Here is a 27,043-nt window from a genome sequence, read left to right as displayed (position 1 = left end):
AATCACTGTCCTTGTCATTGGTAGTAAATGTGTTTCTTAAGAAACCTTTCTGGAATTCTTTTTGGAAATAATGCTACTGTAGAGCTCCTTCTTGACCATTCCTTAACATTTTGAGGCCTCGTGATGGGGGTATTGATCTGGCTCAAGAAAAAGGAGGGGTTGTAAATGCTATGTGTTATCTTCACACACAGGAGAAGGGAAAGGCCTGATCATTCTTATAAATTATTAATAGATAATCATAATTAGACTGCTATTAAAAGAGGAGACAGATGATCTCAAATGTGGAGAGAATCCTTTCTGAAATGAAAGACAGGGGAAAGATGAAAGGCTCTTCAGAAGTAGGGCCCAGGCTGCAATTTCAAAAGCAGGTTTCTTTTCTGTTTTGCAATTTTTCACATAAATTTTTGACACATTTGTACCACCGAAAGAGGCTCACTTTGTAGGTGCAAATGCATTCGTCTTATGCTAATGCTTCTGCAATTGCACCTGTCTTTGTGCACAGTTGAGATGCACAGTTGTTAAGGCTCCACATTTCCTGCTGTACCTTCTTCTCCCTGAAAACTGCAAATGAGTGCCCGTGGCTGATCAATCTCCAGCTGCTGCAAGGCAGTCCCTTAGGTTTTTCCATGCCAGTGAAGAAAACCAGCCAGGGAACATTTGCAGAGCTCCTGGCATAGCCATCCTCACAATGCTCCCATTGCCCTCAGAAGTCAGATGTCTTCATCTGTTCCTGTTAGCAACTGCTCTTCATCCTCAAACTCCTCATGAGCACGGATGAGGTAATGATAATTACCACAGCCCACAACAGGATCAGACTCACAAAGGTGGAAGACCATGTGCCATTGCTCACAGTTCAATTCACCCTTACAAGAAGTGCTCCCAGGGTCCATCAGGTGCCTCAGGCATCCTCTGCCTTCCCTGCATGTGCCCTGTTATTGTTAGGGGTTGCTGAAAGGACAGGGGCACATGGCTGTCCCCACTGCCCCTCTCCTGCCTGTGCTGGCTCTGAACTCCAGGGCACACAACCTGCAGCTCCCACAGCCTTGGTGTCCATCACATCAAGTTCCAGTGCTCACACATGGGTCTTTGATGCTGCTTTGGGGCACATTGGCCCATGTGGTTTCAGGAGCCCAAGGGACAGCAAAACCTCTAAAGCTGAAGCAGATGGGTAACCAGCAAGCTGGAGTTTCTGCTCAGACCAGAAAAAACAAAGTGAAGACAAAAGTCTTCCCAGAAGATTCAGTTTAATGAAACCAATTAATGTATGCCTGGTGTTGATGTTCTGGGTTTTTTCATCTGTTTGGGAGACTGATTTTGGTTTGAGATTTTGTTGTTGTTGTTGTTGTTTTTTAATTCAGGACTCTTAAGCTTTTGAGACAGCTAAGAGGGATTCTTTTGTTTTCACTCATTTCACATTTCAACTTGCCTAAGTCCCATGTTAACTTTCCTTAGGAAAGGATTAATACAGTTGAGAGTGACTTTTGTTGTCTGAAACCTGCAAGCAAGCAGTATATCCTCTTCTTAAAATCTAATGCCTGGAAGTAAATTCCTAGCAGGATTTTTTTTTTGGTATGTGGATGTGATCCATCTTCTGTTGTAGTACTGTTGTGTCAGAGTGCTCTGATTCTAGATATCATCAGAATAATCACTTGCCCACTAACTGCAGTGCCAGTGTATGTCCCTGTCTGAGGATATCAGCACAGAAAAAGTCTTCACCAAATCAGATGTCTGCAAGGACATCACAGCCCTTTATTCTGCACACCTCTGGAGACTTTAAATCACATTTTAAGTTCCTTAAATCACATTTTAAGCTCCTTGGTGACTGTTGTGGCTCAACCGCAGCCAGCAGCCAAGCCCCAGGCAGCCACTCATTCACTCTCCCATCAGTGGGGTCAGGGAGGGAGCTGGAAGGGTAAAAGCCAGAAAACTCATGAGTTGAGATAAATACAGTTTAATAGGGGAAGCAAAAGCTACATAAAAAAATGAAGCAAAGCAGGGAATTAAGTCACTGCTTCCCACTGGCAGGCAGGTGTTCAGCCAGCTCCAGGAGAGCAGGTCACCATCACATGTAATGGTGACTGGAGGAAACAAACACCATCACTCCAAATGTCTTCCTCTTCCTCCTTCTTCCCATCACTTTATATCCTGAGCATGATGTCATTTGGTCTGGAATTTCCCTTAGGCCAGTTTGGGTCACCCATGCTGGCTGTGTCTCCTCCCAGCCTCCGAGGCACCCCCAATTTCCTCGACACCGTGGCCGTATGAGAAGTGGAAAAGGCCCTGGCTCTGTGCAAGCCCTGCTCAGCAATAACAAAAGCATCTCTAGAGTGTCAACCCTGTGTTTAGCACAAATCCAAACCACAGCCCCACTGTGAAGAAAATGAACTATACCCCAGCACAGTGGCCTAAGCCACCAGCTGATAGCCCAAAATAAGATGTTTGAATCATTTGGCCAGCAACACCCCCTGTGGCAGGCACAAGGAGCTGCCCAGTATTTTGGACAAGGTGTGGGTTTGGCAGTGATGCTCACCAGTGTCAGCTGCAGGCTGGTGAGGGGGAGCTCTGGCAGTGCAGCAGTGGCTGCTGCAGGCACCATCAGATGCATGCTCCAGCATATCTGCACATCTTCAGCTTCATCTTCTCTTGAAGCAAACCCAAAACATCCCTGCACAGCATTCCCAGTCCTCCACTCAGGAAGAAGAGGGGAGAGGGACAGCACAAAGTACAGAAAATAAATGCTGGATGCTTGGCTAGGGCCTGTTGAAAAGCAGCAATAATTAGGGCAATATGTGAACTTTTTGAAGTGTGAGGATGAGGGAGACAAAAATATTGGGCTATTAATGCATTCCAAAAAAGAAGGAGATCTTGCCAGAGATCCTAACCCCTTTCTTCTCTTAGTAAACTTCCTGTCATGCCTCATCATTGGAGAGACCAGGTAGATAGCTGTCTCTGCAATATGTGCAACACTGTACGCTCTACATTTTAATTCCTTGTGTCCTCCATGTTATTTTTTTTTACACGTTTTAGTTCTCTTTCTGCCAGGTTTTCCCCCTCTGTCCTAACAGACAGCTAGGTTTCCTATGTAGGCCCAGGAGAGTGATGAATTAGTGCTGCATTTTTTCCTGTGGTGCACCACCTCAGCAGCTCCCCAGGAGGATGCAGGAGCACTCAGGTGAGGTTTGGGAGGCTGAGGGGCTCCCAGGCAGCCAGAGCTGCTGTGGCACCGGGGCCCTGCCGCGCTGGAGCTGCGCTGGCTCCGGGTGCGGAATATGAGCCTCGTGTTTGCCCTGCAGCCTTGCTGGCTGCCAGTGCCCCAGAAAACTCCACTGCCTGGGCAAACCTCCTGGCCAGGCAAATTTACAGACTTCTACTTGTCCAGTTCTGCCCCAGTTCTCAGACAGCAAGAGGGAGGAGCTGCAGTATTTATGCTTTGTGGTAAACACTCAAGAATAAATACTTTCCAGGTTCTCTCTTATTTAGTGGATAAACAACAGTCATTGTCTGTGTTTTTTCCTGTCCCCACTGCCATGTGGGAGATCTGACAACTGATACCCTAACTTCTCAACTAGAAATATTCACATACATTCTTGTCAGTGATGGCATTACAGTCTTAAGTCTCTTACTCCAAAACAAAAAGTTAAAATTAACTTACTCATGTGAGTGAATTACTGCATATTAGCTATGGTAATTGGCTGTAGGCAAAATTCAGAAAAGCATGCATTTAACACCTGCCCCAGTTTAGCAGTACATGTATTGCCACCAGCAGTGGATTGTCTAACACAATGTAACTGTAGTTTTAATCTTTTCTTGTCATGGCAATCAAAAATTCCAGGAAAATGGCTGCTTGTGGCAATACTTATTCATATATTGACCAAATGTCCCAGAATTTAGGAGCTTACAGAAATTTTAGCTTGCTTAGAGTGCAGCAGCTGCTTTTGTTCTTCTTGTGGTGGTTCTTTTTGCTTGTTTTTTGGTTTTCCTACACTTCAGTCCAGGTTCAGAGATACAAAGTTTCACCCAGATACATCTGTGTTAAGGCCAGAGACATTGGGTTTGAACAACCAACATGTTCTTGGCACTCAAGCCCTGTGCACTGCATAAACTGCCAGTTACATAGAAACCTCCTTGGAACATAACAAAAGATGAGCTTCAGAAGGCAGGGCATTCTTGCTTAGCCACCCTGGGGGAAAATTCATCCTTCACCACCCACTGGCCCTTTGCAGCATTCCATCTCCAGACCTGCTAATTTCTAATGCTCCAAGGGAAAGCAAATCTGTAAGAATATGTGGCTCAAGAGTGTATTGCACTTAGAAAGTTGCATCTTCTTTGGAGGCTGAATTTGTCCTATTAGAGATTCCCACCACTGAATCTTGCTTTCGCAGGAAGTTTAAAGGATTTCCCATCAGTGTAAGAACCACTCTTGTTCCTGCAATCAGGCATCCCATGTGAAGCAACTGGAATTTCATAAATACACACTAATTGTGTGGCCTGGTATCGTTTTTTCTTTTTGTGCTTGTGGTATTCTAGGTGATAAAGTCGATGACATAGCAATCTGTTCTGACCTCAGAAATCTAAGAATCTCTGGTTTTGGCTCCCTATAGAGTCAGGCAGTAGTTGGGAAAAGATCATCTGTTTCATCCAACGAGGAACTGTTACAGAGCTGAGACGTGGAATCAGTGATGCATCTGAATGCTAATATCTCTTTATAATTAAGAAAAAAATAATAATTAGTGCAGCCTGATTTGCTGAAAGTCTTTTTGGTTTTGAATACTCTCCTTATCTCCTAATATTATCTGGCTTTTTAATGCCATCTTCAAATAATTGTCTTGTGTGAGTTCTGGATAGTAAAGCTGACAATGAACTAATCAGGCTTACAACTGCTAAGATACTCAAATAGACAAAATATTTGACTTGAATTATAAAAAGCACTAAATTGTATGGTCCCCATGTCCAGAGAGACTAATCAGGTGCTCTAAAACCTATGGCACAAAGCCTGAGCTGCTGAAGTGGTGTCAGTGAGCAGGTTCTGAGTCCTTTTAAGAGAGATCAAGGAGGAGTGTCTAGTAATTTGTGTGCCTCAGCTTTTTGCAGAATGGGTGATGATTCCAGTCAGCTGAAGTCCCTGAAGCTTCTACCAGTGACTATGACAGTCTATTTAAAAATCATTACTTCTCTTGTTTTCCAGATTATTCAGGACAGAATATTTAAGCACATATCACGTAACAGCTTAATATGGAACAAACATCCTGGAGGGTTATTTGTACTGCCACAATATTCCTCATATCTGGGAGATTTTCCTTACTACTATGCTAATCTTGGTGAGTGAATCCTTGCTATAATGTAGTAACATCTGGAATTTCTAGTGGAATTTTGAAGTTTTGTCTTTGAGTAGCATGTGCCAAGTGACTTATCATTCATTTCTAGTTAATGATGCCTTTCATTTATCCTATCTCAGTCTTCACTGCCCACTGTAGGCTGTAACATCTCTGACTCATCAGCATGCATCATGTGCCTCTTGCTTGCAGAGATTGTTAAAAAAAAAAAGTATGTTCCCTCATACTTTTCAGTTGCTGGTAATTAATGCCTGAGTTGCTGACCCATTCATGGCCTGAGGGGACATAAGGGAATCGCTTTTTCCTTTCTTTGTTTATGTCTGCTTGGCAAATTGGGAAAGTGGTAATTTACCCATGACACTTTTTATTGGAGTGCACACTTGGTATGGATTTACTCTGCATACTATGTGTCTTCATATGAATCCCACTAGAAGGAATGAATAGGGCTTAGGGTTCGTGGCTTTTTCCTGAAGCAGAGCTTGAACAATGAATTCTGCAGGTGAATGTGCCTCCAGGCTGAAGGGATCCTGCTTACCAGACTGCTGCTACTTTTGGCTCAGCCTCTGCCATCCCACTTGTGTGGATCTGTGCTGCTCACCTGCTAAAAATTGACAGTTACTGTGTTAAAAAAGGGAGAAGAAGGTTTCTGTGCTAATTCTGATGAAAAACGACTATGACCCCCACACTGATGAATTTAGATGAGGTTGAGAGCAGTAAGGAAGGGTAGGCACCAGTAGGATGTGTTATTCCAGACGAAAAAGGAAATCATAGCAAGACAAAAATTTAAAAATGGAAGGCAAGGATGCAAGCAGAATTATCAGCTCAGGATGTAATTGAAGATTCATGTGGATAGGAATCAACCCAGAAAGAGCAAAAATCTGACAGAGGCTGTAATGGAACTGAGGAAAATGAATAAGCTTCTGGAATTTGTGGAGATAATCTGTAAAAAAACATCAAGCATCCAGGGCCAGGCAGCAAAACAGAGCCTGTCGAGAAAGACATTTGGCTGAACAAACTAGATGTCAATATTGTGGGACAAACTGGATGAAAAAAAGAGATAACAGAACATCTGTGGAAACAGTGAGTAAGAAAAGGAAATAATTGTTTTGGAGTCCGGTATTTCAGAGTGGAAGTTAAAGGCACAGAGTGGGAGTTAAAGGGAAGTGTGATCTCCTCTGAAGCATCTGGTATCTGAGAGGAAGGGAGATGACCTAAAAAAACCTGGCAAGGTTTGCATTAAGTGCAGATTGTTTTTTCCATCCCCGAAGTCCTTTAATCTGTAATAACTGGGGCGATTTTGTCTTTACTGAACACATCTCTCTTCACTTCAGGTCTGAAGCCTCTTTCCACATTCACTGCCGTTATCCACGCAGTAACTCCCCTGGTTTCCCAATCTCAGCCTGTGCTGAAACTCCTGGTTGCTGTAGCCAAGTCCCAGTACTGTGCGCAGGTAAGCAGCACTGTTTGGCTGTCAGTCACAGCAGAGACAAACCACTCTGCCAGGAATGTGGAGCCTCATGACTCAGCCCTGTTTCAGCCCTCTGTTTCAATTCTGATGTTTCTTTCCTCTGAGATTTCTATGGTCTATGACCTACATGCATGGGAAATAAAAATTCTGAGTATAATGGGAGTTGAATAGAGATAGTAATTAAACCCATTGTTACAGGAGACAGGTAAAGTAAGGAGTGCACTTTAAAGACCAGCATTGTGTGTGCTGCAAACTGTATAAGGATGCCTATGCCTCAAGAGCTGTTACATGATCTTCCTTCCTTCTGCTGTGACTTTTAATCTCATCAGTGCCAGCTTTTTGGCTTCTCTAAATAAAACTCTGTGGAGTTCAGTGGGAGCACTCTCTTGCAGCGGAGTGTCACAAGCAGTTTTGCCTTTAATGAGAGCCACAGTAAATCAGTCACATCTGTATCATGTGGCTGAGACAGAGACTTCCCCAGTTCCTGTCCAACCTGTATTTACCTGAGAGGATATATATTGTAAGTAGTTGGCTTGGGTGAAATCAATGTAGGAAGTGTTATTTTTATGCAGATTTGTTTTATTGCTTTGGATTTTGAAATTCCTAACTTGAATTTAATACATCTGTCTGGAAATCTGAGACCTTAGAATATGGGCTGCATTACCGCAAAGGTCTTTGATCATGGTCCAATATTCTCTTTCAGATTATTGTTTTATGGAATTGTGATAAACCCCTCCCAGCCAAACACCGCTGGCCTGCCACTTCTGTGCCTGTCATAGTCATTGAAGGAGAAAGCAAGGTAGGTGGAGAAGAGCATGGTAAAAGGTTGCCTGCATTCTCTGATGGGACGGGAATTGATTTTTCCAGCGGCTTTGGTGAAAGCTTTGTAGTTCCCAACAAAATGACAGCTCCCTTCTATTCCTTGGCCTTTTGTACCAGCTTAGTTGCAGATTCGTGTTTCATGCATGGGCCCTGTGCACTCAGAAATCATCAGCATGACAATTAATGCCTTGAATCTGAGATTCACAGGTGGGACTCAGTTTTGAAATGTGACCCCAGCAGCAGAGAGTGCTGACCCCATCGTTGGAGATTCCATCTCTCTGCAGGTGCATGAAAGTAGTGATGCAGCTGCACTCCTTGAGTCTAAGTCACATGCAAGACTCGGGGGTCAGCTATGGACTCAAAAGCAGAGTTAAAAATGAGAAATTGCCTTTGAAAAGTATCTTCTTTTATGGTACTTGAGAAGTACTGCTGCCATCAAAAAAAAAAGGGGGCTTGGAACACTTGTGTGGGAACAAAATCACCATGTCCTCTCTTGCTGTGCAACACACATCTTGTTTGTACTTTCACAAAGTGAAAATAGATGCCATCAGATGAGAAAAGACTCACTTAAGTGGATGAGTCCTTTCCAAATGCAGGCCTGAGAGGAGCAAGACTTCTTGCTTCTAGAATTTGAAACAGATTTGAGCTGGACCTCTCTGCCGTCTCTGTCAGCTGGCTCCAGAGCTCTGTGTTGGCAAAGAGAACTTTTAGTTGCTTTGCCTGTACAATCCTATTTTTAATTTGTAATTTTGTCTTTGGTCTTTTCTCCTTATCACGTTAACAAGACCCTGCAAGGTTGGCAGCTAAAGGCTCTGGCCTTAGCTAGCCACATAAACAGTATCAGAATTGCTGCAGGGCCAACAAAGGTTGTAGAGATTTCTGAGCCTTTTGAATGTTCTGGGTGTTTTTATTTTCTTTTTGTAAAACTAGCAGAGGTGAGATAGAGGAGAAATCTCTGACCAGTACTATAATGTTTGTAGAAATTGGCCCCAGCACTGTTTAGATTACAAATGAGTCTCCTGAGTACATAAAGGTGTGTTTATAGTGGACAGTCTCTTCCCTCTAATACCCCAGCATATGCCAAATGGCTTCTTATGTGCAAAGCTGGTTTTTTGGACCAAGTTTGCAGAGCCAGAGCAACACAGTTCAAAAGTTGCACAAAGAAACTGCTTTTCATCTCCAAATTTGGCCAAGGCCTGCTGGCAGGCACCAGTACTCCATGCAGCTGATCATGGTGGTCTGCCTTTACCAAACCTTCACTCTTCCCTTGAAATCAAATATTATAACACCCATTTTACAAAAGGGTACTTTAGCTATTAAAAAAATACATGGCAAGTCCTGACTGTTGTACTACTTAAAATTTTTGCACAGTCTGTAAAAGATTAGGGATGAGAACATGGGTCTCCTGCTCCCTGCTTGCTCTGCTTCATCTTAGTGTAAGCAGAGCAAAACCCTCAGCCCCAGGCAGATCACCTCTTCATCAGAGCCCTGCATCCCTGGACCGAGGCCATCACAGTGATGAAGGGATGCTCTCCAGACAGACATTGTGAACATCTTGATTATGGAGACAGATCTTTCTCCGAATCAAGGCATAGATTCCAAAGACCTGTTCCCAAACAGGTTGCAGGGGATGTAGAACTGACCATGTCAGTTAGGAGGGTTGTGTAAAACTCCTCCATGTCCCTTTTTCCATACAGTGCGTTCCTCTTACTGGGCTTGATCTTTGAAGTGTTCTCTTGGCATAGTAAATTGGTAAAGAAGTCTAGTAACGAACCAGGCTGTTTGTCCTAGTAAGTGAGGGAAACAAACTGTGTTGTGTCTTTGTTATTCTTCATGAGTTATTCTTCTCAAAAGGTGCTACTTAGTCTGATAAAGAAACCATATGGATTTCCATTTCTTGCTGTTATCTTTTTGATCCACTTTCCCATCTATTTCCTATTACTTTGAGGAGTGTCCTGCTATATCTTTAAAAAGTTTATTCTGTATATAGGTTTTTTATATATAGAATGGTGTGAGTTGGAAGGGCCTTAAAGACTATCCAGTGCCAACCCCTCTGCCATGGACCAAGAAACCTCCCACTAGACCAGGTTGCTCAGAGTCCTGTGCAGCCTGGCCTTGAACACTCCCAGGGATGGGGCATCCACAGTTTCTCTGGGCAGCCTGTTACAGTGCCTCACCACACTCACAGTAAAGAATTTTTTCCTAATACCTAATCTAAACCTCTTCTCTGTCCATTTGAATCCATTCCCCCTTGTGCTGTCTCTACATGCTCTTATAAAACATCCTTCTCCATCTTTCTTTCAGGCTCCTTTCAGGTACTGGAAGGTCATTTAAGAACTTGACTTCTCAAAATGCTACAATACCTATATAATTCTTCATGCAGATAAAGCTTGATTTGAGCTTTAAAAGCTCGAGTTCTTTCGTGTGTTCTCCTTTTCTGATTGAGAATGTTGCACCATCCTGGTAGTATTACATCCTTCACACACAGCCTGGGCTGTTTGGTTTCCCAGCTGTGTAAGCTTATGAAGGCTGCAAAGTCCTTCTCGGCGTTCATTACCTCTGATCCTCACACCCTGTAGGAGAGCAGAGGGACAGTCCTAACCACCAGGGAAAATATCCTCCACAAAGAAGCTGTAGGCACATTAATTATCAACACAGACCAGCGCAGTTTGTCACTAAAGGAAAGCAGCCTGCTGCAAAGAGGGAGGTCTATTCAGAAATTACTCCTCAGATAGAAGGTATTGGCTGACTGCTGGGGTGACAAAAATGACACTCCTTGACTTTTGAGCTGAAGGGTCCTTTCCATCAGACAGAAATATGCCACCTACCTCAGACAAGAGGAATTAAGAGTGAGGAATAAAATTAAGTATTTGCCTTGGAAATGAGTCCTTCAAGATTTTTATTTCCTCCCCTTCCTGCCTTGAATACCCACAGGTTATGAGCAGTCGCTTCCTACCCTACGACAACATCGTGACAGACGCAGTGCTGAGCCTGGATGAGGACACCGTGCTTTCAACCACTGAGGTAAGGGTCTCTGGGAGTCTGCCTGGCTCCTGGGCTCAGCCTGAGCACAGCAGATCCGCTCTTCTCTTGCCTTTGCCAGTGAGCAAATGTTACAAGATTTCCTGCTGCACTCCTCAGATTTAAGGTGTTGCACTTGTTTCAGCAGCCCTGCCACTGCCTGCCATCAGAGGAGCTTTCGCCCTGGTTAATTGGCTCATCATCAGCATATGGTGCTTCCGTTCTTTATTATTTTAGTAACATAGCTGCAGGCGGGTGTAGGCAGCCAAGAGCAGTCAGCTTTAATATTCTGCTCTCACTTTTCTGATTGGGGTGGCTTCTCCCCCCACGGTATCAGTAGAGGGTGTAGGTAGAGGGGGAAGGCTTGTCAGCAGAGAGGGACCGCTATCACTCCAAAAGACATCATTGCCACCCTAGTGCAGATTTCACTGAGGAATGTTCTTTCTCCATTGTGTCAGCCCATAAAATTGGAGATCTTTGCTAGTTTAGGTGCTCGAGTGTCTGTGCCAAGAGCAAGATAGCACTAAGAAAAGAAAAATACTGTAGAAAACCAATTTTTACAACTGGGATGAGTATTGATTTCTAGAACCTCTTCCTGAGAACCACAAGGGAAACCGATGACAGTTTATATAGAGTGCAATATTTGGGAAATACATTATTAATGATGGCCAGGGAATAGCTTGAAAAACTCGATTTTCTTTTGTTTTCCCTTTTTTCCTCCATGTCCATGGTCATTCTGCTCTCCCCACTTCACCTACATAAAAATGCATTTCTGTCAGTGATGAGGATCTTTCACTGATGCTGCCAGTACTTATATGTCAGTGAAGAAATGTGTAACATTAGTCTTCAGTCACTGCTATATACCCTAAGATGTCACTTTGTTCTAAATGGATGAGATTGCAACTGCTCTTCTCCCCTGTACAGATTTTGTGCTGTGGTTAGACTGCTCAAGAAACAGCCTTGGTAGCCCTCTTTTGCTTCAAAAATGAAAGAAATAGTTGACATTGAACCTGTTTGATGCCAATGTTACACCTTGGTAGTTTCTGCTAGATGAGGAATAATATGGCTGCTGCCAAAGCACTTGTGTGCAAAGCCCTGCATAGGCCAAAGAAACCCCAAAGCAATAAAAGACATTTCTTCTTGGGCTGGACTTCCTAAGCAGGTTATTGCTCAGGATGAAGGGTCCCATCTCAGCTGCCCTGGGGATCATGGTAATACCTCTAAAGGACTTCATTGCACTGATGGGGTATTTACAGCAATCCAGCCTGTGGATTCCCCGAGGATTTGAGTCTTTGTTTTGTTTTAACTGGTATTTAGTCATCCTACAAACTTCAGAGTCATACAGGCTTCTGGAACACATCTGAAGTATTAAATAAATAGTGTTTCTCATTTGACTTGGCCATGTTTTACCCTAAACATTTTGAAGCACAAATACTTGCTGTTGTGTGATACAGCCTACACTTTTCTTTGTGGCTTTGTTACTTTGCTTTGTTTTCTTTGTTGCTCCTGTGAGCAACTTACAGCTGATTCTGTGTATTTGCTCTACAAGCCCCCTTGTCCCCGTGCTGCAGACAGAACCAGCTGGCCAGCTCTTGCTAGAGCCCACCTTGCAGCTCCAGCCTGTCTCTGCCAGGGTGCCACACCAGCAGCTCTGCTTGGTGGCTCTCCATGAAGAGAGAACTCTCTATTGCTTCACTTCCCCCACAGTACAGCTTATACCAGTGTGATGTGACATATCCTTTGAAACTAGCTACTCATAGAGGGTTGTGATGGCACAGCTACAAGGCCCAGAAAAGGCAGTTTAGAAACATGGCCAAAGACAATCACATTCCCATTGAGAGCAGCAGTCACCAGGCACATCTTCTAGAATGTCTGACCCTGGTGTGTAAAGGTTTTCCATTCTCAACAGAACGGGGGGTAATTGTTCTGTGAGAGGAGCTGTTCCACAGGCACAGAGGGTGTGTGCATGGGAAGTCATTAGGAATCTGCGTGGGTCATGATCCAGAGGTTTAAGAGACTGCCAGCTTGGTTGGGTTTTCCTGGTGATCAGCCAAGAGTGGCAGTGCTGCTGGAAATCACTTAGGATGAGACCCGAGGGGCTTTTCTAATGAAGGAAGTTTTCTCTTAGGATGGTTGCTTTACTGCATCTCCCTAGTGCAAGGGCAGATACTTGAAAGCACAAGAGAGGGCACTGGGTGCAGCAATTTTATTATTTATTTAAGTTTGAGATTCTCAGACTTCTCTAAAGAAAACACATGTCACGTTTTATGGGAAAGGCCTTTATAGGGAAAAAACCCTTCAGTTCTTTCATGTGGTATTGATTTAGATGAGATCAGAACTATCACAACGGTAACTGCTTTGTGCACATTGTCTTTCTGGTTGGCCTCAGATTCCTTGAAACAACTTTAAAGAAAATAACCAGGCCCTAACTTTGTATTTCAGCCCATGTGCGACTCTTCTGTTTCATAAAAACACTGTAAATGTGAGAAGTCTGACAGTAATCAACACAAAATGGGACTGTTCTCAGAGCAGCTATTCTTTACCTAACCTCTACACCCTTAACTTTGACGGCATTCTTGGAAGGCTTTTCAAACATTTTTGAGGGAAGTTTTAGGTCCCTCTGGTACTGAGGGGAGCAGTGCAGAAACAAAGCCCTCTTTTTTGGGGTTTGAATAGGACAATAAGAATTGTGTATAACTCTTAAAAGATTTCAGTCTAGCTTGAGCTCCAAAATCTAAGTTGAAGGGTAGGGACTGCCAACCATTGATAAAATCTTTCCATATATATTTTGACCAAATATCATGCTGATGATCCTTTTGCAAACTACCCTGATCATCCCTTTCCTAATATCACTAGATTTTGTTTGGTAGGATCATGGGGTAGCAATGTCCTGTCACTTCTCAATTCTCAGAGATTTGAGTTATTAGAATAGTTACAGCAAGACAATAAAATAAAACAATGGCCATTGGCAGCACTTGAGCATTTGACATAGTCTTGTGTCTCATACAATATAAAGCATTTTTCATAAAGTTTAGGCTCCCTATACGATCTAACTAAATGGGAATTTTGTCTTCCTCTTTTTTAAGCTATATCTTGAACCTTTTTGGTCATGTTGACAGTCTTGAAAGTATGACTGACATGGTCTTCAGAACGCTCAAAACACTTGGAAAATATAAAAGGACTCCATACTGATTGTCTGTTTTATTTTCACTAAGCCACCTTTACCATTTAAAGTACTTGACTCCTGATTTTCGAAACTCTGTGTTAACAGCGATTGAAACAGTAGGTTCAATGCACAAAGATGTGCAAAAATTTCAGTTTACCACGTGGCCATTGCCCCTTGGTGTTGCATCGAGGTATAAATACATGCCCCTACACCCATTCTTTCTGAAACTTGAAAAGGTTTGATATGTAAAGGGCAAGCTTGAAAATGTTAATGTAATGCTGTGATGCTCTAGACTCCCTTTAACAGGAACCATTAAAATGTGCATAATTATAGGGCAAAATGTCAAGCAGTCAGTTTAATTTACTGATGAATACACAGAATTACTGTTTTGCAACAGTTCCAAGATTTTGAACTGCGAATTAGTGGCAAGGTAGTATTTTGTTTTGTTGACATTTGTTGAAACAGTTTCAGTATTCATTTGGCCTGTACCTTTGTCCACAGGTGGATTTTGCCTTTACAGTTTGGCAGAGCTTTCCAGAGAGGATTGTAGGCTATCCTGCACGCAGTCACTTCTGGGACAACACTAAGGAAAGGTGGGGGTATACCTCCAAATGGACTAATGACTATTCCATGGTATTGACAGGAGCTGCTATTTACCACAAGTAAGAATCCAGAGCATCTGCTATCCTTCTTCTGTATGAAACAAAATAGTAAAGAGGGGGTGGGGTGTGAAGAACATTCTTCTGGGGAGGGGGAAAAAAGATAGTAAGTGGGTCTACTTTTTATGGGGTAATAATTTAAGTTCTTGGTTGAGCTCTGGGGATCTGGTAATCATTACTGCACTTGTTGGGTCTCTTTGAAGTCACTTGTGTTTTGAGGCAGTTGGACTGCTCTTTTTAACATCAGGAATTACATACTTCAAAGAGTTCCCGAATTCATTAAGCTGCTTGGCTGAATGGCCTGTAGCATAGCAGAAAGGAGGTTACTTCCAGACCAGCTCTGGGTATGTGTTGGCTGACAGCTACAGACTGCAAAGTCTTCTGGCTACTCTAGAAATGTAGTACAATGGGCACGTGACAGTTCAGCATATTGCAGCATGTTGGAGGAAACCTATGCTGTTAGAACTTCAGCAGACCAAGGCCCTCTCTACATTTAAAGAAAAAGAAAATTCTGGAATCTTAATCCACACCTCCACAAAGGAGAAGACAGGCCACAGGGGATGATACAGACCCAAAGGAGAATAATTTCAACAATGAGAACAGTAGAAGGGCAATTTTAATGCGAGTTCTTTCCAGCTGAACAGTTTGGAAAGAAAAGAGGGAGGATGAATTCATCAGTGTTGTCTATCACATTGTAGCACAGTGGGGCTCTCCTTCCTCCTTGTCCATTATCTTGATACTTAGGCCCACATTGTTTCTTTCAACACGGTTGCAAAAAAGGTACATGTTCTCTTTCTCCTTTAGCACTGTTTACTGTCTTGATGAGAAACTGATTTGTTTTCCCTTCTTGTTGGAGGGTGAGACCAAAGAAAGGAAGTGCTATATGGGGAGATGAGTACAAAACTTGGGTTTCAACTGACGTAGAAATGTCCTGGATACCTGAAAGCCCAGTGACTTGTATTAATAACACTGCTGTTGGTTTTCAGATATTATCACTACCTGTACACTCATTACCTGCCTGCCAGCCTAAAGAATATGGTGGACCAACTGGCCAATTGTGAGGACATTCTAATGAATTTTTTGGTGTCAGCTGTGACAAAATTGCCTCCAATCAAAGTAACACAGAAAAAACAGTATAAGGAGACCATGATGGGACAGGTATGTAATCACAGCATGTTTCAGCAGTTGGGATGTATTGGTAATGTAACAGGTTCACTTCTAGGTTAGGCTTACAGAGTGGTACAATTCTGTCAAATATTTTTGCAGTTTCTAGTTTAGCAAACCTGTGAATAGGCTTTAGATATGCTTATTATAATGAAGAAAAAAGAAAACTGGCAAACATCTACTGTGAATGCTGCTTCCCTTCATAGTTTTATGACATGATGTTATTCATGGTGATCCCAAACTCCTGAAACTGATGACTATGGTGACTGAATTCCAGTTAAACCCTAATTTTCTAAGTATTCTAGACCCAAGACCTAGTCATGGAATGCTAGAAGCACAAGTAAATTCTAGAAAGATTTTCTATTTTTTATTATTATTAATTAATATAATGTACCAGGCTGTCCCTGTGCTATTTTAAATTATATAGTGTGATTCAAGCACTGACATTGAACTGTCACAACAGAGATAATTTGTGATATGCAAGTGTTTTTTCCCCACAGGGAGCATTTTATCCCACAGTCATGCCATCACTCATTAGCAGCCATGAAGTGCTTGTTTTAGGTCCTCATCCAGATACTGGATAAGCCTTCTGTCGTTGCAGAAGTACCTCTAGCAACAGGGATACATGGTAGTGTGGGGACACTTGTCCTCCTACCCTGTGTGAGAGGGCAATGAGGGGAATAGCAAGTCCTGCACAGCCTGCAAGTCCTGAGCAGCCTCCCCTCTGTGCTGCCACAGTGTCAGTGATCTCAGTGCAAACAGCGCCACCATTACTGGGGGGCAGGTGAAACGGGACCCTGGATTTTCCCCTCCCATTTTCTCCTGGTAGCATTACTCAGATCTTTGACTGGGGAGTTGCCATGCCAGTTTGTAAACTGCATTATCTCTGTGTCACTATGCTGGCACCTGAGGTAGCATTGGTAGCATTCAGCAGTTCTGACTCATCTGGATGCCCAGGAGACCTTCTGTGAACAAGAAGGTGCCATCCAGAAAGTACCTATTGCTTCCAGCTTCAGCTTCACCTCTCCACAGGGCTGTGCTTTGGCTGTTTGGCAAAGCTGGAGCATTCATTTTTCATCTTACAGCACGGGTGACTCGAGTCAGCCATGAACTATAACTCTCTCCTAAAGACAAGTTGTTCCTGCAGCTTTGGGAAATGTAATGGACCATGTTCATAATTCCTTGAAAGACAAATAAAAAATTAACATAACCTCAGTGTTGTGACAGAGATGAATAGTCATATGGAAATTCAGTGTTAATGGCCAAAATGCCTGCTATAATCCTCTAGCAACAAGCTTTTACTTGCTCTTTAGTGGCTCTGTATAATCAGGAGGCTGCAATCAATGCACATTATAACCTACCACTTGAGCTGAACTGGACAGGCCTTATCACAGTCATTTGGCAAGTCCCTGACTTTATGTGTTTCTTCATGTTTTAATTTACATCCTTTGACTTTATCACTTTATATTTGTTTTTAAAGTATAGTGGAAACATAAGTGCTATAGAGAGATGCATGGGAAGTGGCGCAAAAAACCCCGAGGTTCTCAACATTCATACTTTATCTTAAATAATAGTTTTATTATGTTTATAAATGTTCTTTAGGTACAGACAATAAATAATAGCAGCTTTAAAGTTGCTAGGGCCTTTTTTTTCCAGAGCTGCTGAGTTTCAATGGACATCCACAGGGATTACTTTACTGCATGTATGCAGTCAAAGACCATGGTGTTTTCCTTGGGTCAGAGTTAAATATGAAGTAGTGTGGGAGTCCAGTTCATTTTTTGAGTCTGTGAGACAGTGCTGATGCACTGGACTTGGCCAGAGGGATTCCTGGAAGCACCTTGCTACACACAAGAGTAATGCCAAGCACATGAGGACATTTAAGTTGAAATTACTTGTGTATAAATTCCTGCAGATCTGAACTGCAAAAGCTCAGGTTTGACCCTGAATAATTTTTCTTTCTATGGCTGAAGACCATGGGCAGCAACTGGCCTGGCCTTGGGTGTCCACCTCTGATGGAAAGCAATGGCCTTCTGTTTTTTCCTGGTGGTTTTTAAGAACTTGTTGTATCTCTGAAATAGCTGGAGGGTTTGAAGGAAAGAAGAGTGGGGGATAAGGTGAAATAGAGTGCTGGCAAGATTTGGGAGTGCTGCTTGTGGCTGTTGTGTTCCACAGGCTGGCTCATGCTCGAACTCATGTTTCTATGCTGCCCTGTCCTCTGCTCTCTTTGGGAAGTCAGGGGCGTCCAGCTCACCACTGCTGGATCTGCTGTGGGCAGGGTGTTCTTCCCCTCTTTGAGCCCCCCAGGCAGGTTCCAGCTGCCACAGAGCCGTGTGTCCCCAAGCCCCAGTGCGGCTGGGCACCATGGTGAACGCCTGGCCCAGCTCCCACCATTCCCTCCATTCCCACCATTCCCAACATTCCCACCATCCTGTGTGCCAAGGGTGACTCTGATCTCTGCTCTCCTCTCCTCACAGACGTCCCGGGCCTCGCGCTGGGCCGACCCCGACCACTTTGCCCAGCGGCAGAGCTGCATGAACACTTTTGCCAGCTGGTTTGGCTATATGCCGCTGATCCACTCGCAGATGAGGCTCGATCCTGTCCTCTTTAAAGACCAGGTCTCCATCCTGAGGAAGAAGTACCGAGACATTGAGCGACTCTGAGGCTGCTGCTGAGGGAGCCGGACTGTGCCGCCGGCAGCGAGCGCCCGACCCCGCCGGCCGCGGCTCCACACCAAACTGCCGGCACGCTGCTGTCGCTGGGACTAGGTCGTGTACAGTTTCATTATGGAACATTAAATAATTATTTTTGAAATGATTGCTATGCAGGTTTAAACTTTTTTAATGATCAAAAAAAAAACCTATTAAAAACAGAGTTCTTTCTTTAATCAAAATTGTGTTGGTTGTGAATATTTCAGAGCTGCCATTTCTTTCTTTTATGCATTTGATTGTCAATGCAATTTTCATTCCTTTTTCCCTGCGCAGTTAAACGCTGGAATCTCACTGGGGGAAAATGCAGCAGGTTCAGAAACAAACTGAGCACAAACAGGACAGAACTGAAGTATTAATATTTCTTCTTTACTACCAACTATTTTTTTACTGTTTTCCCCAATCCAGTAGCAGCCCCTGTGTGGCTGAAATCCTTTGGACAGGTGGAAAACTGGAGAATCTCCAAGGAGCCAAATGAGAGGGCAGATCCTTCTGGTTGGGGACCTCTGTTTTAAAGGCAATCAGCCTTGCCTTGAAGGGAGAGAGGAGCATTATTGTGGAGGAGCATGACATGGAGCACAGGGACACATGTGCACAGCAGGGCTGCAGGGCCATGTGTTGTGCTCAGGGAGGCACATCTGAGTGTCCCTGCCCATGGATGGCACAGCATCAGGCACATCTGAGTGTCCCTGCCTATGGATGGCACAGCACCCTGGGGCATGGTGGTCCTGGGGGACACCCAGAGCCTGTGCAAGTCCCTGCTGCGGGCGGTGGTGCCTCTTGGCAGCTAAACATCCAGAAGTAGATTTGTTCTGAGGGTAAAAGGAGTGGTGATGGAAAGCAAGAAAGCACTTTGGTGCTTGCAGTGCAGGAATTTGGCTTCTAATTGGCTTATTTGAAATCAAAGCATGGGCTTCTCTTTTTTCTTTTTTTTGTTTCTTTTTTTGGAAGTGCAAATATGTAGAAACATTCCCTCATGGAGGTCTGACACCTGAAGTAAAGCATATAGTCAGACACTGGGTCCTGGCACCAGTGGTGTTCCCAGGCATGCTTGGGGCAGGGTAACTCATACAAAAAACCTGCTTCTGAAAAATGAGTGCTGCTCATGCTCCAAAATGGTTTTAGCATTTCAAATATAAGTGTTTTTAAATTTAAATATTCCAGTTGTTTATTTTTTTTGTAGTCCTTTGCTTATTTATGTGTTTCTTTACATTGAAGAATGAAAACAGAAGCAGTGATTTGGGTCAGGAAAATGCCATTCCAGTTTGCTAAGAAAATAAGCACTTTAAAGATGTTTCAAACCCTCACATTTCGGGGTGCTCTGTAATTTTCCCCACCCCAAGAGGAGCTCTGTTAAGTCACACCAAGAGGGTTTAGTGCCGATGCCCAGAAGACCAGCAAGCCTTTCTATACCTCACTTCTTTGTAAGCAGGCAGTCTGGTAGCAGGGATGAAGAGTAGCAACTCTTCAGTCACTACCAGTCCCATCTAGTAGGGATGAAGAGTAACTGGACCAGAATGACCACCTCTTTCCTTCAGGTTCAAGCACCTATTTAATATGCAGCTTTAAGCAACTCACATAACAGGGCATGCCTCAATTTCCTCTTTGTAAAAGTAATAGTTACTGATTGTAGAGAGAATGCTGTGAAGCTCAAATAATTTCTCTTCCTGGTAAGATTATTATTGCTAAAAAGAAAGTTGCTGTCAAAGTGAAAAGTACATGTTGCTAAATGTTGAATGCAACCTGACGTGAAGACTTGCAGAGGGTGCTTTGCTTTGCATATGTATTGCGGCATTTGAACAGAGTGCATCAAGTTAGGACAGGACCATCAGGTTCCTGGCATTTTGTTTTAGAGTCATAGAATGGTTTGTGTTGGAAAGGATCTTGAAAATTATCTGGTTCAAATCCCCCTGCCATGGGCAGGGACATCTTCCACTAGACCAGCTTGCTCAGAGCCTCATCCAGCCTGGCTTTGGACCCCTCCAGTGTGTTCTGTGCAACCTGTTCCAGTGCCTCACCACCCTCACAGTCAAGAATTTCTTCCTAATACCTGATCTGAATCTGCCTTCTTTCAGTTTAAAACCATTAACCCTTGACCTATTACTACATACCCTTGTAAATCTGAACCAAATCTTTAAAGGAATCTGCCAAAACATGTGAGACTGCAGCTAGTGACTTAAGCTGCTGAAAGGAAGAGGTGCCACTTTTCCCTCAATTCCTGTTGCTCTCCCACTCCCTGACCATGCAGTCTCACCTGACACCTTCTGCCATGGCGGTGGCCACCAGATGCTTCTGTGAGCCCATTCAGCTCTCTAAACTCATGGAAAACTGTCCAGTGATTTGTTGACTTTTTCTAATACCAATTTAGAGAGTTAAATCAGCATGTGGAGAGAAATGTAAAGAGGCAGCAGTAGGTAGGCAAGGCCAGGGAGAGAAGGATATATTTCAGTCTGTGTTTGGGTGAGCTGCTAATTCAGCTGCCCACATCTTGTAAGAATCTGAAACTTGCCTGTGCTCTCAGGTTTGTGCTTGGTGATCTTCATGGGAAGGCGAAATCCAGTGATTTTATTTTCCAGAGTGAAAGGCTCAGTGGCTCCCATGACTTGGAGATCAGGTAGCTCATTCAAGGACTGGAATAGACCTTCTCCTTAGACTCCCTTTTTGGAGAATCTGCCAAACACTGGATGAGGCTTGCAGAGCTCACGTTTTTGCTCATGTGCCATGTGCAGGTGAGTGAGCACCCATGTCCAAAGAGCATCTGCACCTCTGGGAAGCAGTCACTGACTGGTCTGTAGCCAGCAAGAGGGACCTGTAGTAAAACAAAATTACAGTTCTGCTTGGGTTTTAGTAAATGCCATTTGGGGGCATGTGGGTTGGAGTTTCAGTTAGAAAGAGAGTAACTAACTATTTTTGGAGTGCAGCAAGTCAGGCCAAGGTTTTAAGCTGTTTGACATTCTGTTATCGTCACTTTTTGGGGTGGCTGAAAGAGACTGTGCTAAAGTTCACTCTCAGTGTGATTCGAGGCCCCTTGTGTTTGCTGATTGCTAATTAAACAAGTGACAATGGAAGGCTTAGCTCCAGAGGGATGTGGATAGGTAGGAGCATTTCTCTTTGCCGTGTGTTGCCCGGGTGTAGCTGTCGTGCTGGGAAGGAATGTCCCTCACGGCCGTCGCTCTCCGTGTCCACAGCCCCGGGATGCAGGGGAAGAGCTGGACACAGACCCAGCTCAGAGACTCTGTGTGTTACACTCACTGTGGCCACCGCTGGCCACCGCTCCTGAGGACAGCAGGCAAAGCCTCCCACGTCCACCTGTGTTGGACAGAGCTCTGTTGTTTCCTTAGTGAATGAAATCACTCTTTCGTCGTGTCCTAGGTGCAAGTTAATGGTTCTCTATTCTTTTTTTTCTCCTTTCCCAATTCAGATGGTGCTGAAACAAGGTTCATTCCTTGTTATTCCTTTTGTAGGTTTTTTTTATTATTATTTTTCATTAACAGCAGGCTATGTTAGCCTTTACTTTACAGGTACTTGAATGCCTGATGACTTGACTGAGTGTTACGCATGTGGCCTTTTGTAAAGGTTACTGACCTTAATTTAATCAGGGGTGAGATGGGTGGATGAATGTGAATAGATCCATGCCATTAAAACAGAATAGAAGTAGGGATTAGAGTTTGGGAGAACTGATGAATTTTTAATTGAATTTATTAAAGGTGAAAAAAAAAGAAACCCTTCCCAGTTATAATTGAATGAGATCTATTGCTGGAGAAAGGTTTCATGAGAAAAATGTGACACAAAAATAGGGGCAAACTTCCAAGATAGAAAGTGCCTGGCACTCCTTGCAGTCCCTTGGGCCTGCACAAGACTTTATTTGCCCTCTTTCTATTTTGTGAGAATCTCTAATGATTACCATACCTTTTTCTAGATGTGAATGTTTAAGCTTTGTAATAATTCAGTGAACACACTGGTGTGCTAATGCATGGCTATTGAGCACTTTGATCTTTTCCATTGGAAAACATTGTGGATTTGATCAATTTCAGGTTGCAATTTTTCTTTTAGAGCCAATTTTGGCAAAGAAATTAATTTTTCGCCAATGAGCGCCTTTTAAAATAGCTCATTTACCAAAAGATGTCGTTTGGAGAATGGAAGTCATCATTTGAAGCAATGAAAGAAAGAGCTAGATGTAGACTCAGATTTTTAAAAAATCTTTACATGCCCAGTGTCCAATGTTGTGTCCTCCTCTTTTGCACTCCCCTACTGAAACTAAAGGAATACCATAACATCTGTTATCCATCGACAACAATTTAATTCCTCCACTTAAACATCCTCCTACTGCAGAGGGTGGTTTGGTTGTCTGCTCTTTTTTTCTTTTTTTTTCCATTCCCGGGTGGGCTCTGATGTCTCTTCTGGAAATGTGGCCTTCAAGGGCATCAGCCTGACAGAGCCATTTCCCTGGGCTTTAGTGGGATTTCACAGGATGCACCTGTGGTCTTCCAAGGAGGGACCTGCCCCACACAGGGTCGTAGCTGGTGTCTGCTGGAAATAAAATTGCATCTTCCAAAATTTTTACATCTCACCCTTGTTTAAAACTAAGTCAAGCTGGCCTTTATACCACTATTTTAACTGTCTTCACACACATTTTTTTGAGTTGGAATTAAATTAGAGGGAGTTAAATTAGGCAAGGGTTAAACTGGGGGGCTGGGGGGGTATGGGACTCATCAGATGCTTTCAGATGCTCCCTCCCATTCTTTCACAATGTTTTTAGTGATTATTTCACAGTGGGTTAGTGATGATCCAATGGGCCTTGCGACCTTGTACATAATTCTGTATATTTATTTTGAGAGAAAATATGTATAGTGTTTGGATTATGAGAATGGAAACCTGAACTGGGAATTCTTAGGTTGGCAAATGTAAAGCAAAAAAGCAAACAAAAATACAATCTTATTTTGTATAAAATGTACATTTTTGAGAAAAATTTTCTAATGCATTACCAATGTTTTCATAGTGCTGCCACATCTTTTTTAAAGTGTTTCTCCGTCTTTGTTTGACTATTGACAACATGGTGCAATTAAACCTAAAGCAAATGTGTGAATGAGAGAAAAAGAGAGAATGAGAAATTTAAAAGCCATATAATTTGGTTTACTTCATTAACCTGTATACCATCATAGGTTTACCATCTAAGATAGGTTGGTTTTATAGATAGTGTCACCAAAGACTTTTTTTCTTCAGATTTATTTTGAAAAGTTGTTAATAAAGGACGTACATTTCTGTTGCAGTGTGTTCTTGTTTTTAAGGTAGAATAACAAATCTTGCTTTGGTTCTTGAGAATGCAAATTTGGAAGCACAGTTGCCACGTATCTCAATCTGGGGCAGTTAAATGAAAGGCTCTTTATCTGCTCTCTTCTCAGCCTGACTGAGCATTGGCTCTGTGCATATCCTGTGTCTCTTGTGCACTGACAAACGTGGTGTAGCATATGTACACAGTGTCCTAATCCAGCAGCACTGACAGGAATTTGCTGTCCTACCTGAGGGCAGAGCTTTTGGTCTGTGTCACTTGTGTAAAGCAGGACAGTGTCCCTGCATTGTGACACAGTCATTGGTAGGAATGGAGTCACTGTAATGTGTATGTGCAAGAATAATCGCTGCACCAGCTTGGAGGCCTTTGAAGACTGATGCCTGCAGGCTGAGGATGTATTGATTTATGACCCATATTTATTGTTAGGGGGGTATCAGAAGCCTGTCACAGTCACAGGGGTTTGCATTCAGCCCACCTGACTCTACATGTGCACAAAGCATCCCCTCTCTCTCTGTCAGAGCTTGGCCTTGCTGTCTCCCTGCACAGCTGATGAACAGGACAAAGAGCTGCTGGGGATTTCTCTCCTCACCTGTTTCAGACATGGGCTTAGCATGAGATAAGTTGTGCCTCATGTGTGCTGGTTTCTCTCTGCTGATGGTGCCAGCGTACTAATTGCAGGATCTGCAGCACAGATGCCAACATCTGGTTGGATGAATCCCACCCTGGAAAAGCTGATAACACCAATGGGCCCAGGATCATGGCTTGTACATTTGAGGGCTCAGCCACTGGTTTGTTCCCATCAGAGATGTTCAGGCTGACCTCATCCCTTCTGGGGTTCAGACTGCCAGGGCATGCAGAGGTCCTTATACTGTCAACCCATCTGAGCTGCCAGTCATGGAAGACTGATGTATCTTGGGAAGAGGTTGAACGATGTGAGTTTGCTCTTTTTTTCAGTGCCACTACAGATTCCTTCAAAACAGTATCCCAGCAGTCAGTGGTGTTTGATGCTGGCTATGGGCTTCTCCCTGCCAGAAAATGAACACAAAATGTTTCCCTGAAAATTATCTCACAACACTTCTTCAGCACTTGAATTCTGTGGTCTTCTTATGTTATTTATACAAAACAGCTTGTGGTGGGATTAATTTGATTAAATGCAAATACATCTGTAGAAGCCACCTGAAGACTGATGTCTCCATTGGCATTTAGCATGGACTGACTGGTGTAGAGCTGTAGTCTGAAACCTGACTTTCATACTGTATTTACCTTTGAGGTGGGAATGTAAATGTGGGGTGGAGTGTGTCAGGTCCAACATCTGCCCCTTCCAGCTTTATTTCATCTGAAAAGGGTCCAGTTTGTGTGCTCCAGTGTGGCCCTGATGTCTTGTGAAGGCTGACCTAGAACAGAGGCTAGACTGAGCTAAAGAATAAAGTAGGGATTTATTAAAAGGCTTCAATGGATACACCTTGGGCAGCACAAGAGCCCAGCCAGGGCTACAGCCAAGATGAACCCAAAATGGTCACAAAATGGAAAATTGGTCATGGGGTCCCTCACTTTTATAAGTTCTGGTCCATTAGAATATGGGAGTTAATTGTCCAGTTACAGCTTTAGCCCATGATGTCCCATTCTTCTTGTTTTTCTCTCTTCAGTCCATGTTGTTTATGCACTTGGGCTCTTAGGATCCAAATCCTGAAATTTGGATCATTTGTCCTTGGCTCCCCAGCTAGAGAAGGAATTGTTTTCTCTACCTACTCTGTGAAGAGAGCTTACTATCCCCTAATATGAAGCTCAGAAGTACACACTAAAGCAGTACAGAATCTGAAAAATACAAAAGCTGAAACCTGAGGCATCAGCCCTGTGATGTGAACCAAAATGAGGTAAAGGAGAAAACTGGGAAAGTCACCTCAGAAGTGCAATGTTGACCTCAACCAAACCCCTGCTGTCGCAGTGCGCCCCTTGGCAGCCTGCAGAGGAAGTGGAGACCAAATCCAAAACCAATCAGGTGAGGAGGATCCCAGGGGACTTGTGCCCATTTCATCTCTGCTCTAGAGAAAAGTGATCCATAAAGGAAGAAAAGCCTGCACTGGAGATCTCCGTATTGATGTGCTGAGTGAGGGAATCCCACGCTGGTGTCAGTTTTGCCTGCTAGCCTGCCACACTGGGAATGAAAACTGTTCTTAGCTGGAACACACCAAAGCCAGGTCTGTGAAGTCCCTGGGACCTTGCTTCCTTTCACAAAGTGAGGGTCTGCCCCAAAATATTTAGCACATAATCAGTTCGACTTTGAATGCACTCGAGAGCTTTTTTGAACAGCCTCACTGAAGCCCGTTGTGCTGTCACTTGAATGGAGGTAGATAAGAGAGTTGGCATTGACCAACGCCTCATTTTATTCTTGTTTTTAAATGATTAGCAGAGAGAAAAGAAACAAGTGTCTGCTTTCCCTTTCAAAAGCTGTTAGCTAATCGTATCCACAATGTTATCAGAGAGAAACAGATTTTACTCAAGATTTTGAACAGTGTGAGGTGACATTCTAGTCACTGCATGATATGGTTTATTCCACACTTCATTTCCCTGCATGGCTTCAGGGCTGTGTGCAGGTTTTATGAGCTGCCAGCTTCAGGTACTGCCAGTCCTGGGAAGCTGAATTTGCACATCCCCTGCATTTCTATTGCACATTAAGGCTGGATGGGCTCTCCATGCTGCAGTGGCTGCTCTGTGCAGCTTGAGCTGTTACCTCTCTCCTTTCTGTAATTAACTACTGTCTTGCTGGTGGTGGGGAAGCAAATTAAGGAACAGCTATATTTCTTTGGAGAAAATGTAAGTTAAAGCCATTTCTGAGACTCCGGAAGAAAAATGTAGTGTTAACACAAACTGCTGAGGTAATGACTGCAAAAGATACAACACTTTCTCAAAGTTTTGGCAGAAATGAGAATTTTGAGCCTGTAAAATATTTTCCCTCAAGTTCATCCCTTCCCCTCTACACAGAATTAGCTCCCATTCACAATCACAAAACAGCCACAAATCAGTTGCAGGCAATTGAGAGATACATTGTGAGTTTTCTTCGTTTCTAAAATGGATCCACAGTCAGTTCCTCCTCATATTAATCGCCCAGAGGTCTGTGGCACTCCCAGGGAGGATTTGATTTGGTAGCCCTGTAGATGACAGAAATTCTTCCTACATTTTTAGGAAGAATTTAGGATCTGTTAGGACATCTTGATAGAATCATAGAACTGTTTAGTTTGGAAGAGCCATTAAAGATCATCTAGTTTATTTAGACCATCTTGACTTGGAGAGACACCTGCAGTTACTCTGGTCAGATGTTTCAAAATGTTCAGCTTTTAGTTCCACCATGGTCTGCTCTGTGGATACTAGGCTGGGTCTTTTTCTGAAAATCTGCCCCATTTTACAGTCTCATCAC

The 27,043-nt window shown here is 43.3% G+C and overlaps 1 protein-coding gene across 1 annotated transcript in view; it reads left to right on the top strand.

Moving 5' to 3' along the window:
- Positions 1–23,589, top strand: part of EXT1 (exostosin glycosyltransferase 1) — a 181,625-nt gene extending 158,036 nt beyond the window's left edge. Inside the window, exons 5-11 of the mRNA XM_030969124.1 lie at positions 5,186–5,318; positions 6,665–6,783; positions 7,505–7,600; positions 10,558–10,647; positions 14,312–14,472; positions 15,456–15,627; positions 18,108–23,589. Coding sequence (XP_030824984.1) covers positions 5,186–5,318; positions 6,665–6,783; positions 7,505–7,600; positions 10,558–10,647; positions 14,312–14,472; positions 15,456–15,627; positions 18,108–18,293 — 957 coding nt within the window. The 3' untranslated portion in view covers positions 18,294–23,589. The remainder of the gene's footprint in view (positions 1–5,185; positions 5,319–6,664; positions 6,784–7,504; positions 7,601–10,557; positions 10,648–14,311; positions 14,473–15,455; positions 15,628–18,107) is intronic.
- Positions 23,590–27,043: the final 3,454 nt, after the last annotated feature.

Source organism: Camarhynchus parvulus, chromosome 2, assembly GCF_901933205.1.
Source record: "Camarhynchus parvulus chromosome 2, STF_HiC, whole genome shotgun sequence".
NCBI classification, from domain to species: Eukaryota; Metazoa; Chordata; class Aves; order Passeriformes; family Thraupidae; genus Camarhynchus; species Camarhynchus parvulus.
The sequence above is the reverse complement of the archived record's forward strand: the minus strand, read 5'-3'. Positions and strand labels throughout refer to the sequence as shown.